The following is a 13,502-nucleotide window of genomic DNA, read 5'->3' as shown; positions in this document are numbered from 1 at the left end:
GAAGCTGAATGCCAAATTATTTGGCATTGATACTTGGGAAGTTGAACCTCCCTTGTTCATCAATGAACTAAGTGATCTGGATCAACTGATATTACCTCAGAAGAGACAGGATCCTGGAAAGTTCATAATACCCTGTACCATAGGCACCATGATCTTTAAGGCTCTGTGTGACCTTGGTTCAGGAATAAACCTCATGCCCCTCTCTGTAATAGAGAAACTGGGAATCTATGGGGTGCAAGCTGCTAAAATCTCACTAGAGATGGCAGACAGCAAGAAAACAGGCTTATGGACAAGTAGAGGATGTATTAGTAAAGGTTGAGGGCCTTTACATCCCTGCTGATTTCATAGTTCTGGATACTGGAAAGGAAGAGGATGAATCCATCATCCTAGGAAGACCTTTCCTGGCCACAGCAAGAGCTGTGATTGATGTTGACAGAGGTGAAATAGTCCTTCAATAGAATGAGAACTCCCTTGTGTTTAAAACTCAAGGATCTCCCTCTACAACCATGGAGAGGAAGCAGAAAAAGCTTCTCTCAAAGCAGAGTCAACCAGAGCCCCCAGAGTCAAACTCTAAGTTTGGTGTTGGGAGGCCACAACCAAACTCTAAGTTTGGTGTTGAACTCCCATATCCAAACTCTAAGTTTGGTGTTGGAGAGTCTCAACAAAGCTCTGCACATCTGTGAGGCTCCATGAGAGCTCACTGTCAAGCTATTGACATTAAAGAAGCGCTTGTTGGGAGGCAACCCAATGTTTATCTAATTCTTATTTTTATTGTTTTTCATGTTTTCTTAGGTTCATGATCATGTGGAGTCACAAAATAAATATAAAAATTGAAAACGGAATCAAAAACAGCAGAAGAAAAATCACACCCTGGAGGAGCATCTGTCTGGCGTTCAAACGCCAGAACAGAGCATAGTTCTGGCGCTGAACGCCCAGAATGGGAGCATCCTGGCGCTGAACGCCCAGAACAAGCATGGTTCTGGCGTTCAACGCCAGAAATGACAGCAAATGGGCGTTGAACGCCCAAAATGGGCACCAACCTAGCGCTGAACGCCCAGAGTTGTGTGCAAGGGCATTTTACATGCCTAAATTGGTGCAGGGATGTAAATGCCTTGACACCTCAGGATCTGTGGACCCCACAGGATCCCCACCTACCTCATCATCTCTCTTTCCATTCATGATCATCCCTTCTTTTTTTTCCATTTACCACTCACATCCATACACCCACTACCTTCAAAAATTCAACATCTCTCTCCCACCCAATCCCACCCATATGGCCGAATACACACTCCCATCCATCTCCTCCATATCTTCTTCTTATTCTTCTATTCTTTCTTCTTTTGCTCGAGGGCGAGCAACATTCTAAGTTTGGTGTGGTAAAAGCATAGCTTTTTTGTTTTTTTTCCATAACCATTGATGGCACCTAAGGCCAGAGAAGCCTCTAGAAAGAGGAAAGGGAAGACAAAAGCTTCCATCAAGGGTCTATAGCTCAGTGGTAGAACATTTGACTGAAAATCAAGAGATCCCTGAGATACCTCAGGGGATACATTTTCTTCTACACAATTATTGGAAGCAACTAAGGGTGGAACATCAAGAGCACTCCATCATCCTTCATGAAATCAGAGAAGATCTAAAAGCAATGAAGGAGGAGCAGTAAAGACAAGGAAGAGACATAGAAGAGCTCAAGGACATCACTAAGGTGGACTCATTCCTTGTTCTTACTTTCTCTGTTTTTTCGTTTTCTATGTTATGTGCTTATCTATGTTTGTGTCTTCATTACATGATCATTAGTAGTTAGTAACTTTGTCTTAAAGTTATAAATGTCCTATGAATCCATCACCTCTCTTAAATAAAAAATGTTTTAATTCAAAAGAACAAGAAGTACATGAGTTTCGAATTTATCCTTGAACTTAGTTTAATTATATTGATGTGGTGACAATGCTTCTTGTTTTCTGAATGTATGCTTGAACAGTGCATATGTCTTTTGAAGTTGTTGTTTAAGAATGTTAAATATGTTGGCTCTTGAAAGAATGATGACTAGGAGACATGTTATTTGATAATCTGAAAAATCATAAAAATGATTCTTGAAGTAAGAAAAAGCAGCAAAGAACAAAGCTTGCAGAAAAAAAAAAAGAAATAGGCGAAAAAAAAAATTTATAGAAAGAAAAGCAAGCAGAAAAAGCCAAAAGCTCTTAAAACCAAGAGGCAAGAGCAAAAAGCCAATAACCCTTAAAACCAAAAGGCAAGGGAAATAAAAAGGATCCCAAGGCTTTGAGCATCAGTGGATAGGAGGGCCTAAAGGAATAAAATCCTGGTCTAAGCGGCTAAACCAAGCTGTCCCTAACCATGTGCTTGTGGCGTGTAGGTGTCAAGTGAAAACTTGAGACTGAGCGGTTAAAGTCAAGGTCCAAAAAAAAAAAAAAGAGTGTGCTTAAGAACCCTGGACACCTCTAATTGGGGACTTTAGCAAAGCTGAGTCACAATCTGAAAAGGTTCACCCAATTATGTGTCTGTGGCAATTATGTATCCGGTGGTAATACTGGAAAACAAAATGCTTAGGGCCACGGCCAAGACTCATAAAGAAGCTGTGTTCAAGAATCATCATGCTGAACTAAGAGAGTCAATAACACTATTCGAAATCTGAAGTTCCTATAGATGCCAATCATTCTGAACCTCAATGGATAAAGTGAGATGCCAAAACTATTCAAGAGGCAAAAAGCTATAAGTCCCGCTCATATGATTGGAGCTATGTTTCATTGATAGTTTGAAATTTATAGTATATTCTATTCTTTTTATCCTACTTGATTTTCAGTTGCTTGGGGACAAGCAACAATTTAAGTTTGGTGTTGTGATGAGCGGATAATTTATACGCTTTTTGGCATTGTTTTTAGTATGTTTTTAGTAGAATCTGGTTACTTTTAGGGATGTTTTTAATAGATTTTGTGTTAAATTCACATTTCTGGACTTTACTATGAGTTTGTGTGTTTTTCTATGATTTCAGGTATTTTCTGGCTGAAATTGAGGGACTTGAGCAGAAATCAGATTCAGAGGTTGAAAAAGGACTGCTGATGCTGTTGGATTCTGACCTCCCTGCACTCAAAGTGGATTTTCTGGAGCTACAGAACTCGAAATGGCGCGCTTCCAATTGCGTTGGAAAGTAGACATCCAGGGCTTTCCAGCAATATATAATAGTTCATACTTTGGCCAAGAATTGATGACGTAAACTGGCGTTCAACGCCAGCTTTCTACCCAAATCTGGCGTCCAGCGCCAGAAAAGGATCCAAAACCAGAGTTGAACGCCCAAACTCGCACAAAAACTGGCGTTCAACTCCACAAATGACCTCTGCACGTGCAACACTTAAGCTCAGCCCAAACACACACCAAGTGGGCCCCAGAAGTGGATTTATACATCAAATACTTACTCATATAAACCCTAGTAGCTAGTTTATTATAAATAGGACCTCTTACTATTGTATTAGGATTTTTGGATTACCTTATGATCCTTTGATCACGTTTTGGGGGCTGGCCATCTCGGCCATGCCTGGACCTTCACTTATGTATTTTTAACGGTAGAGTTTCTACACTCCATAGATTAAGGTGTGGAGCTCTGCTGTTCCTCAAAGATTAATGCAAAGTACTACTGTTTTCTATTCAATTCTTCTTATTTCTCTTCTAAGATATCCATTCGCACCCAAGAACGTGATGAAGGTGATGATTATGTGTGACGCTCATCATCCTTCTCCCTTATGAACGCGTGCCTGACAAACACTTCCGTTCTACATGAAATAAGCTAGAATGAATATCTCTTAGATCTCTTAACCAGAATCTTCGTGGCGTAAGCTAGAATGATGGCGGCATTCAAGAGAATCCGGAAGGTCTAAACCTTGTCTGTGGTATTCCAAGTAGGATTCAATGATTGAATGACTGTGACGAGCTCCGAACTCGCGATTGCAGGGCGTTAGTGACAGACGCAAAAGGATAGTAAATCCTATTCCGGCATGATCGAGAACCGACAGATGAATAGCCGCGCCGTGACAGGGTGCGTGAGCATATTATTCACTGAGAGGATAAGATGAAGCCATTGACAAGGGTGATGCCTCCAGACGATTAGCCGTGTCGTGACAGGGCATTGGATCATTTTCCCGTGAGATGACCGAAAGTAGCCATTGACAGTGGTGATGTATCACATAAAGCCAGCCATGGAAAGGAGTAAGACTGATTGGATGAAGATATCAGGAAAGCAGAGGTTCAGAGGAACGAAAAGCATCTCCATTCGCTTATCTGAAATTCCTACCAATGATTTACATAAGTATCTCTATCCCTATTCTATTATTTATTATTCGAAAACACCATTATCACTTTATATTTGCCTGACTGAGATTTACAAGGTGACCATAGCTTGCTTCATACCAACAATCTCCGTGGGATTCGACCCTTACTCACGTAAGGTATTACTTGGACAACCCAGTGCACTTGCTGGTTAGTTGTATCGAAGTTGTGACAGACAATAAAACTAGATCAGAGCACCAGGCCTTTGAAGCCATGGATATGCATCACAATTTCGTGCACCAATTTTTCAATGTTTATATTGGTTATATTGTTGATTATGAAGATGACCATTAATTGTTACTCCTGTGGTTTCCTTTTTTTAGGATTGTGGTTTTTATTTTTTTAGTGGGTATTTGGTTCTTTCCGCTTGGATAGTTTTGGGTAGCCGAAAGAATGGGTCTTGCAAGGAATTATTTGAATTTTATTTTGAATTTATTACTGTCTAATTGTGTTTACTTTACTTCTTTGGAATTTTTGTGAGTTTGTTTTTTATTATTTATTATTTTATATCAGTTAAGTGTTTTATATCTTTTAATACTTTGATTGGTGGATTGGGAGGTTGACCAAGGATATGATAAGAAAAATTATTTGAAGGTCAATGGTGTTAGCCTACCATTTTCATCATGTATGGTGTTTTTATGCTAATGTATATATTTTGGTGTCTTTGTTTTTGGTTGTGACTGAGTTGTTTTGTGGACGAACAGATTCGCTGCACTGCCTACAACCTTGCTCACCTTCTCAGAGAATTCCTCTCTTGGCTGTTATACTCTCTCTTGTGTCTCTGTCATCTGCTTTGGTCCAAATCGTCGCGGTTGTAGTGTTGTCTCAAATGGTTAAGGTGACATATTTTCCATATGTTCTTTGATAATTTTGGGTAGATTACTGATATTTTTGGGTAGAAAATTGATATTTATAGTTGTTGGTTATAGAAATTGTGTATGGCTTACGTGGGTTACTAAGGAACTTCATTTTGAATGGGTCATCAAAATCTCTATTGGTGGTAAGTATTGGGTGGACATCCATTAGATGCTGGGTTCGGAGAAAAATATTTTCTAGCACCACCTTAAGTTAAATAATTTTTCTTCGTATCTATTTTTAGGAAAATTATTCAAACTTTGATACAATGAAAGAATCTTGTGTTATTCTTGCTCACTATTCAAACACATTGTGTCTTGATGATTGTTGGAGTTTCCAGACTTTGTTTGTATTTTAATTTCAATTGATTTTCTTATTCGTGTTTTTGGTGTTACTATTAGTATGAAGTTCATGCCTTTTTTCTACTTTCGAAATTTTTGTGATTGTAGTGTTTTTTTCTTGTGGTTGTTTTTTTTTCTTTTTCTGGTCTCCACTATTTCGCGTCGTTGGAAAAAATTGACTATGTTTCATTATGGTTGAATTTTATTATAAATCTGCTACTGTGTAACTGTGCTAATTTTATATATGCTATTGATTCAAGTGAATATGTGAAGAATTGAGTTTTCTTTTAGTTCCAATTTTATATGTGTTCTTGATTTGAGTGGTATACAATTTCGAATGTTCATGTTACTTTTTTTTCCACAGTCAGTATAATTAATTCTATGTTGATTTTAGTTTTTTTTCCTAATTATTTGAACTATTGCTTTGTATTACTAATACTGTGTTTTTTTTTGTTTATTGTGGTTAGGGGGTCTAATATTACTCTTTGGTCTAATACATGAATGAAAAGTTTATTCAGTTACTTCAAGATCAGAGGATTTTTCTTGTCTCTTTGTATATTTTATATAATTCTTTATTCTCTTCTTTTTGATATGCTCATGTGATTATGGTTTACTGCTTTATGAGATTTGGTTTGTTTATAATGTGTTCCAATTTTTTCAAGAAAATGGTTTTTCCAAAGTATAGCAGTATACTTATTTTGTTTTGTCTGTTTTATTTTTTTATTTTATTTTCCATGCTGAGTGATGTCTTTTTTTTCTTGTCTCTTTGTATATTTTATATAATTCTTTATTCTCTTCTTTTTGATATGCTCATGTGATTATGGTTTACTGCTTTATGAGATTTGGTTTGTTTATAATGTGTTCCAATTTTTTCAAGAAAATGGTTTTCCCAAAGTATAGCAGTATACTTATTTTGTTTTGTCTATTTTATTTTTTATTTTATTTTCCATGCTGAGTGATGTCTTTTTTATTTTTTATAGGTGTCTTATCTTAGATATCATGATTGATGTGATTGAGAAAGATATTTGGTATTCCCAATAAGATTTCTCTTCTTTTTGTTTTCTAACTCTTATATATGTAAAATTACATTTTAAATAATTCTAGAATCTAATTCTTAGGTTTAGTTTAGTGTGTTGTTTCGTATGCAATAACTCTATATACCTATATTGACTTGTGTACTCTTGTTATATGGATTTGGTAGAAGTTAATAGTCTATGTGTGAGAGGTCTATTATGAGGTAAAAGGATTCAGTTTGCTATGGGTGGGCTGTAGGGTAATTTATTACTCTATATTAGTATTAGATTTGTTGAAATGTCTCTTTTTTCAATTGAGGTAGGACTAAATGGTGACTCAATGTGTTTTCTCTCTCAATATGAATTTAATTTAATATTTTTATTGTTTATTTAATTTATTCTACTCATTGTTTTTGCACATTGTTTGCTTTAGAGGAATATGAGGTAGAAGAAAGTGTAACAAGACAGAATGGGTGGAAAACAAAATTTCTTGCTGTTTGGTTTAGGGGAGAAAATAAAAAAAAGGAAAAAAAATGAGTTGGAGTCCATGTAACTCTTTTTTCTTCATTCATTCATGACTTGAAAATAGGTGGAAAATGTCACAACAATATCAAAATGAGAACTTTGTGCTTTATTTGATAGAGCTGTTAAAATTTTTAAGTTTATTCTATTTGAAATTTTAAAATACCTCTCTCTTATTATTTAATTTTAAAAAATACTTTTTGTAAGATAAAATATTAGTTAAACAATGGGGTAACTTATTTATTTTAGGTTTTTCTCACCCTACATTATAGATCATGTGTTGACTACTTTTTATAGGTTTTGGTTGTTTGTTGTGATGGTTGATGTGATGACTGACGTGATTGAGAGGGCAGTTGTTATTTCCAAGTATAATTTGCTTTTTATGTGTTATTACTAGGTGCTATATATGTCAAGTCAACTTTTTTGGTGTAGGAAGTTGGGGGCAGCTTGTGACTTTCCCTTCTTTTGTGTTCTTTTAGATTTATCACTCTATATTAGTATTAGATTTGTTGAATCCTCTCTTTTTTCAATTGAGGTAGGACTAAATGGTGATTCAATGTGTTTTCTCTCTCAATATGAATTTAATTTAATATATTTATTATTTTTTTAATTTATTCTACTCATTGTTTTTGCACATTATTTGTTTTGGAGGAATATGAGGTAGAAAAAAGTATAACAAGACAGAATGGGTGGAAAACAAAATTTCTTACTGTTTGGTTTAGTGGAGAAAATTAAAAAAAAAAAGGGAAAAAATTGAGTTGGAGTCCATGTAACTCTGTTCTCTTCGTTCATTCATGACTTGAAAATTGGTGGAGAATGTCACAATAATATCAAAATGAGAACTTTGTGCTTTATTTGATAGAGCTGTTAAAATTTTTAAGGTTATTCTATTTGAAAGTTTAAAATACCTCTCTCTTGTTATTTAATTTTAAGAAATACTTTTTGTTAAATAAAATATTAGTTAAAAAATGGGGTAACTTATTTATGATAGGTTTTTCTCACCCTACATCATGGATCATGTGTTGACTGCTTTTCATAGGTCTTGGTTGTTTGTTGTGATGGTTGATGTGATGACTGACGTGATTGAGAGGGTAGTTATTATTTCCAAGTAAAATTTGCTTTTTATGTGTTATTACTAGGTGCTATATATGTCAAATCAACTTTTTTGGTCTAGAAAGTTGGGGTTAGTGTAAGGCCCACATCGGTTGGAGAGGGGAACGAAGCATGCCTTATAAGGGTGTGGATACCTCTTCCTAGCATGACGCGTTTTGACGAGTGAGTGTGGGGGGCTTAGGCTATCATCCCTATCGTCAAAGGCAAAACCGTGAGGCCTTGTGTGCCAAAGCGGACAATATCGTGCTAGCGGGTGGTCTGGGCTGTTACAGATGGTATCAGAGCCAGAGCCGGGATCGATGTGCCAGCGAGGGCGCTGGGCTCCCTTAGGGGGGTGGATTGTAAGGCCCACATCGGTTGGAGAGGAGAACGAAGCATGCCTTATAAGGGTGTGGATACCTCTCCCTAGCATGACGCGTTTTGACGAGTGAGTGTGGGGGGCTTTGGCCATCATCCCTATCGTCAAAGGCAAAACCGTGAGGCCTTGTGTGCCAAAGCGGACAATATCGTGCTAGCGGGTGATCTGGACTGTTACACATTAACAATTCAACATAAAACACCAATAAAAAATTAAAAGACCAGTGCTTAACATAAATAATAGTTAATAAATGCAAAACACAATCAACATCAGGCAGAAAAAAACAAACTCTTTTGAAGATAACTCAAGAACGATCATCTTCATCACTTTCGCATCTTTCACATACTCTTTCTCTTCACCAACAGAAGTTAGCAAACCAATAACATCTATCCAAAAAAAACATCAATAAAATCATAGTTCAAAAGTGCACACTTCCATAAAAAATCAGCCAAGAAAAAAGGCAACAAACTGAAACGGAAAAAATGAAGGGCATAAAGAAGATTTAAAGTCACCGACCAACTAAGTAAACGTAATCTTCAGTCATTTTCAAGAGCTCATCAAACGAACAGAAACTGAAACATGTCTTTGGGATAGCATCGTTAGGGACAGGAATAACAGTTGTACGGTTAAGAAAAACCAACTTAAACTCATGTTCTGATGCCCTATAATTGCCTTGGTTTGGAACAACACTAAAATATGACATTCGGTATGTTTGACCCTCAATAATACTCTCTTTAAACCTATTTATGAGCTGCTTCTTAACAGTTGCTTGTATTTTGTTAGACTGCACAAGAAAACAACAACAAATTTAAAAAACAAAAAACAGTTACAACGAACACAACAAAAGATGAAAGAAAACCATAAATAAAATCAACCCAAGACCAACATTGAACAACCACTCACATCTCCATCAACAAGAACAATTTCCATTGAATTTGCAACATCATGATTTCCAAAAGAAGGAACAATCCAAGTTCTTAGTACCCTAACTTTGAGTCTCCATGCCTCCCTTGGAGGGTGGATCTTAGAGATAGAATCAAATGGAGGAGGCATTGGCTCAACCACCAAACACGATAGAGAAAACTAAAAAGATAAATAGAAACCAGAAACAAGAGATTTCAGAGAAGGAATGAGGTGCATTGAACCATACAACCAAGGAGTCCTTTTTATAGACAAGCTAACAAATCACCAAAATATTTGAATTTGAATTTGAATACCTCAAAGAAAGGGTGGGAAAATATGTACACATAGCATACATCATCTAATACCTATCACACACATCCAGCTACCACAATCAATAACACCTATGCTATCTTCTCTGCGCAACAATTAAATAAGAAAGGACACATTCCAACAAATCTCATAGAATCATAATAATTATAAAGTAATAGAATATAATACCCTAAAACCCACTAACATCTAATCTATTTGAACATATGTGCATATGCATATGAGGCACACCCAAAAACACCTATAATATAGTCATTGGGAACAAACTGAATAGGAAAAGACATCTATTAGCATATCTCACTTGACTATTATAATATTATGGGATAATAAGAGAATTGGTTAAAAGGGACCGATAAATATAATATTTTACACTATCATAAGAAATATAAATATCTTATAACCCACCAATATCTAACTGAACCTACTAAATCAATGTAAACCATTAACAACTAAATCCCAAAATTTCAGATGCATGGAAAGAAAAAATTAAAAAAATAAAAACATAAATATATCAATCAACAAATCAATTAGAGTAGTCAATCACAAACAGAATGAAAATAAAAAGAGCAGCAATATCAAAAGAACATTAATATTCTCAAATAAATCAATTAAGCATTCAACCTAAATATATAACAATAAATAGAAAATAGTTAGAATATCATTGTTAACTTATAAATCAAATCCAATATAATTTCTTGGATAATGTAGTTCTAGTATTGATAGTAACAGTATATATATATATACTGTTACTATATATATATATATATATATATTAATTTAATATTAATATATCAAGTAAATTATAATTTATTGGCTTAGTGATTAGATAAATGCAATCTATAGCTAGAATCTAAAAGAACCCAAAAGAAGAGAAAATCACAAGCTAACTGTAACAGCCCAGACCACCCGCTAGCATGATATTGTCCGCTTTGGCACACAAGGCCTCACGGTTTTGCCTTTGACGATAGGGATGATGGCCAAAGCCCCCCACACTCACTCGTCAAAACGCGTCATGCTAGGGAGAGGTATCCACACCCTTATAAGGCATGCTTCGTTCCCCTCTCCAACCGATGTGGGCCTTACAATCCACCCCCCTAAGGGAGCCCAGCGCCCTCGCTGGCACATCGATCCAGGCTCTGGCTCTGATACCATCTGTAACAGCCCAGACCACCCGCTAGCATGATATTGTCCGCTTTGGCACACAAGGCCTCACGGTTTTGCCTTTGACGATAGGGATGATAGCCTAAGCCCCCCCACACTCACTCGTCAAAACGCGTCATGCTAGGGAGAGGTATCCACACCCTTATAAGGCATGCTTCGTTCCCCTCTCCAACCGATGTGGGCCTTACATAATGGATCTAAGTTTTCCAATAAATATTTTTTTTCAGGTTGACAATACGCTATGCTCTGTTTGGGGAGTACGTGGATGAAGTGCATCGTTTCTTAGGCTCTGGTTATATGGAGTAGCCAGTTGTTGTGATCCAACTTGCCAAAGTTAAATTCTTTAGGGGTAGTCAATATTATAATGTTTAGGCTTCCTAATTTCTTCTGAAATTTCTTTGCTTTATGTTTAGTTCCCTGTTTTTAACTATTTATTTGTTATTTATTTATTTATTTATCTATTATTTATTTAGCTGGGTGTTTTGTAGGACAAGTTGGTCTCCAAAATGTTATGCATGCTACTTGGCTGTTCTTTAATCCAGATTTGTCTGAAGTAGTTGATTTCAAAAACAGGTTATTGGATAGTATCTTATTACATGACGTGTTTAGTTGATTGATGTTTTTATTTATAGTTTTAACTTGGTTAATATAATTTCAGTTTATTCTCTTTATTTGTGTTTGAAGTTTTGTTGATATTGTTTCTTTTTTTTTTTACTGATCTTTCCTTTTTTCCTTTAATTCTTCTATGATGATTAGTATGATTGACCAAGGTATCAATGGAACACAACCATTGTTTATTGCTAATGAGGGCAAGGGTGTTTCATTGGAAGATGATTTTATGCGGCTTACTAGAAGATGCACTATTGACGAACTTCATGATAACAACGAGGTTTATTGGGTTTTTTTTCCATGTCTTTAGTCAATTTTGACTTAGATGTCCTTTCATGAAAAATTTATACGAAATTTATGTTTTCCATTCATATCTCAATGTTTATTTTTTATATTATGATAGGAGGGGTCTTTTGTGGTTTTTGGTTTTGTGAGATCTATTGTGGATGAGGGACTTTGGTGGTATTCAGCTTGTGTTTGTGGGAAGTCAATTCAGCCTCAAGGTGGTGCATATTATTCTGATTTTTGTCAGCACTATGTTACCAATGTGACTCCTAGGTACGTTGTGTTTATTCCTTTATGTGTGATATTCTTTTCTTTTTTCGTTCTTTTTCCTGCTGTTGTTTATTTCTCCTTGTTTCATTTTCCTAATTACAGTTATTTTGTTGTTTTTTTGTTTTTTGTATTAAATTTTTTATTGGGTAATTCTTTGATGGTCAGATATAGGATCAAAATAGCTGTTGAGGATGATAATGGACATGATGTATTTGTGTTATTCGATCGTGAGGCTACTTACTTATTGAAAAAATCATGTGCTGATCTGTTTGGAGAAGTTTAGAAGGATGCAAGTGTATGGTTTATTCCTTTTTTTTCTTTTCTGTTGTTGAGTTTAATAGTGACTGAGATTTGTTTTTGCCATGTATAATTGTTTGTTGAGTGTGTTTGAGTGTGTATTTCGTCCTTGATTCTTCTAAGAACCATGTTTTTCAAATTATTTCACAGGTTGTTTGTGGAAATAGTTATCCTGTGATGTTCTAGCAATTGTTGGGAAAAAAATTGCTCCTTAAGATAGATATCAAGAGTGTTGGTGCAGACAAGTATTTTGGAACTTTTCGTGTGAGAAGAGTTTACGATGATGCTGCTATTATTTCCATGTTTGAGTTGCCTAACTATGATGCGGATTATGAGCGTACTCCATTGAAGGTTGCATCTACAAACTCGTGTTTTTTATTTTCTTTATTGTTTTTTATTGTTTCTTATTGTTGTTTTATTGATTTTCTTTTATTTATTTATTTTTTTTATAAATTGTGTTTAGGATGGTAAGTTGGGAAAGATCCCTTCAAGTGAGGATGAATATATTGTTGACAAGAAGGATTCGTGTGAGGTGCTGGATGAGGGTATCACTGCTGATGAAAATTGTTCAAATATGAAGACAAATTGCAGGCCTTTGATTGATTTTCTTGGTGAAAAGGGTGCTGAAGTTCCTGGATTGGATGATATAAGTACTGAAATTGATATTGTAAAAGAGGCAAGGAAAAGTGTTGATGATAGTGTACTTGTTGATGGAGAGTACAGTCTGGAAATTGAGGGCCTCTTGAATTCTCCTCCCGTGGAAACTACGATAATTTATTTATTGGAATTGAATTAAATAAGAATGTGTTGGTTGGTTAAATTACCTATTCCTTTCCATGAATTATGGAGAATAATCAATTTAATTTGGCTGGAAAACTAACATGATTTGTCAATCTATATGGTTGTATGTTCTCTGTTGTTTACATTTATTCAGCCATTCTATTCTTTTGCATTGTAGGGTGTACTTTCTGCTGTTCTTGATGGATCCCCTGTTCATGTGATCAAGAAAGAGACTGTTTCCAATCCTCCTAGGGGTAGAAAAGTTAAGAGAAATCTGAAGAAAGCTTTTGATGATGTTGCTGATGAGGAACTTGGCCCAACTTCCAAAGTTCTCAAGAA

At 35.6% G+C, this 13,502-nt stretch overlaps 2 protein-coding genes across 2 annotated transcripts; one reads left to right on the top strand and one right to left on the bottom strand.

The window, feature by feature from the left end:
• Positions 1-8,759: 8,759 nt before the first annotated feature.
• Positions 8,760-9,619, bottom strand: LOC112778621 (uncharacterized). The gene is made up of 3 exons (XM_025822923.2): positions 9,435-9,619; positions 9,048-9,315; positions 8,760-8,917 (listed from the first exon to the last, which is right to left on the bottom strand). The coding sequence occupies exons 1-3, from the start codon at positions 9,582-9,584 to the stop codon at positions 8,775-8,777; spliced, it is 561 nt and encodes a 186-aa protein (XP_025678708.2). The 5' UTR covers positions 9,585-9,619; the 3' UTR covers positions 8,760-8,774.
• Positions 9,620-11,146: 1,527 nt separating this feature from the next.
• Positions 11,147-13,139, top strand: LOC140181877 (uncharacterized). Its single transcript, XM_072227499.1, has 4 exons — positions 11,147-11,271; positions 11,411-11,811; positions 11,935-12,089; positions 12,252-13,139. Exons 2-4 carry the CDS (start codon positions 11,668-11,670, stop codon positions 12,367-12,369), a joined length of 417 nt encoding a protein of 138 aa, XP_072083600.1. The 5' UTR covers positions 11,147-11,271; positions 11,411-11,667; the 3' UTR covers positions 12,370-13,139.
• The last annotated feature ends 363 nt before the right edge of the window (positions 13,140-13,502 follow it).

This window comes from Arachis hypogaea, chromosome 19 (genome assembly GCF_003086295.3).
Source record: "Arachis hypogaea cultivar Tifrunner chromosome 19, arahy.Tifrunner.gnm2.J5K5, whole genome shotgun sequence".
NCBI classification, from domain to species: domain Eukaryota; kingdom Viridiplantae; phylum Streptophyta; class Magnoliopsida; order Fabales; family Fabaceae; genus Arachis; species Arachis hypogaea.
The sequence above is the reverse complement of the archived record's forward strand: the minus strand, read 5'-3'. Positions and strand labels throughout refer to the sequence as shown.

Excerpts from the sequence above, each read along its gene's own strand:
- LOC112778621 (XM_025822923.2), bottom strand. The coding sequence starts at position 9,584 with ATGCCTCCTCCATTTGATTCTATCTCTAAGATCCACCCTCCAAGGGAG. Across the intron at positions 9,316-9,434 it reads TTGTTCTTGTTGATGGAGAT|TCTAACAAAATACAAGCAAC; the intron begins GTGAGTGGTTGT and ends TTTCTTGTGCAG. Across the intron at positions 8,918-9,047 it reads AGATTACGTTTACTTAGTTG|ATGTTATTGGTTTGCTAACT; the intron begins GTCGGTGACTTT and ends TTTTTTGGATAG.
- LOC140181877 (XM_072227499.1), top strand. The coding sequence starts at position 11,668 with ATGATGATTAGTATGATTGACCAAGGTATCAATGGAACACAACCATTG. Across the intron at positions 11,812-11,934 it reads AACTTCATGATAACAACGAG|GAGGGGTCTTTTGTGGTTTT; the intron begins GTTTATTGGGTT and ends ATATTATGATAG. Across the intron at positions 12,090-12,251 it reads GTTACCAATGTGACTCCTAG|ATATAGGATCAAAATAGCTG; the intron begins GTACGTTGTGTT and ends TTTGATGGTCAG.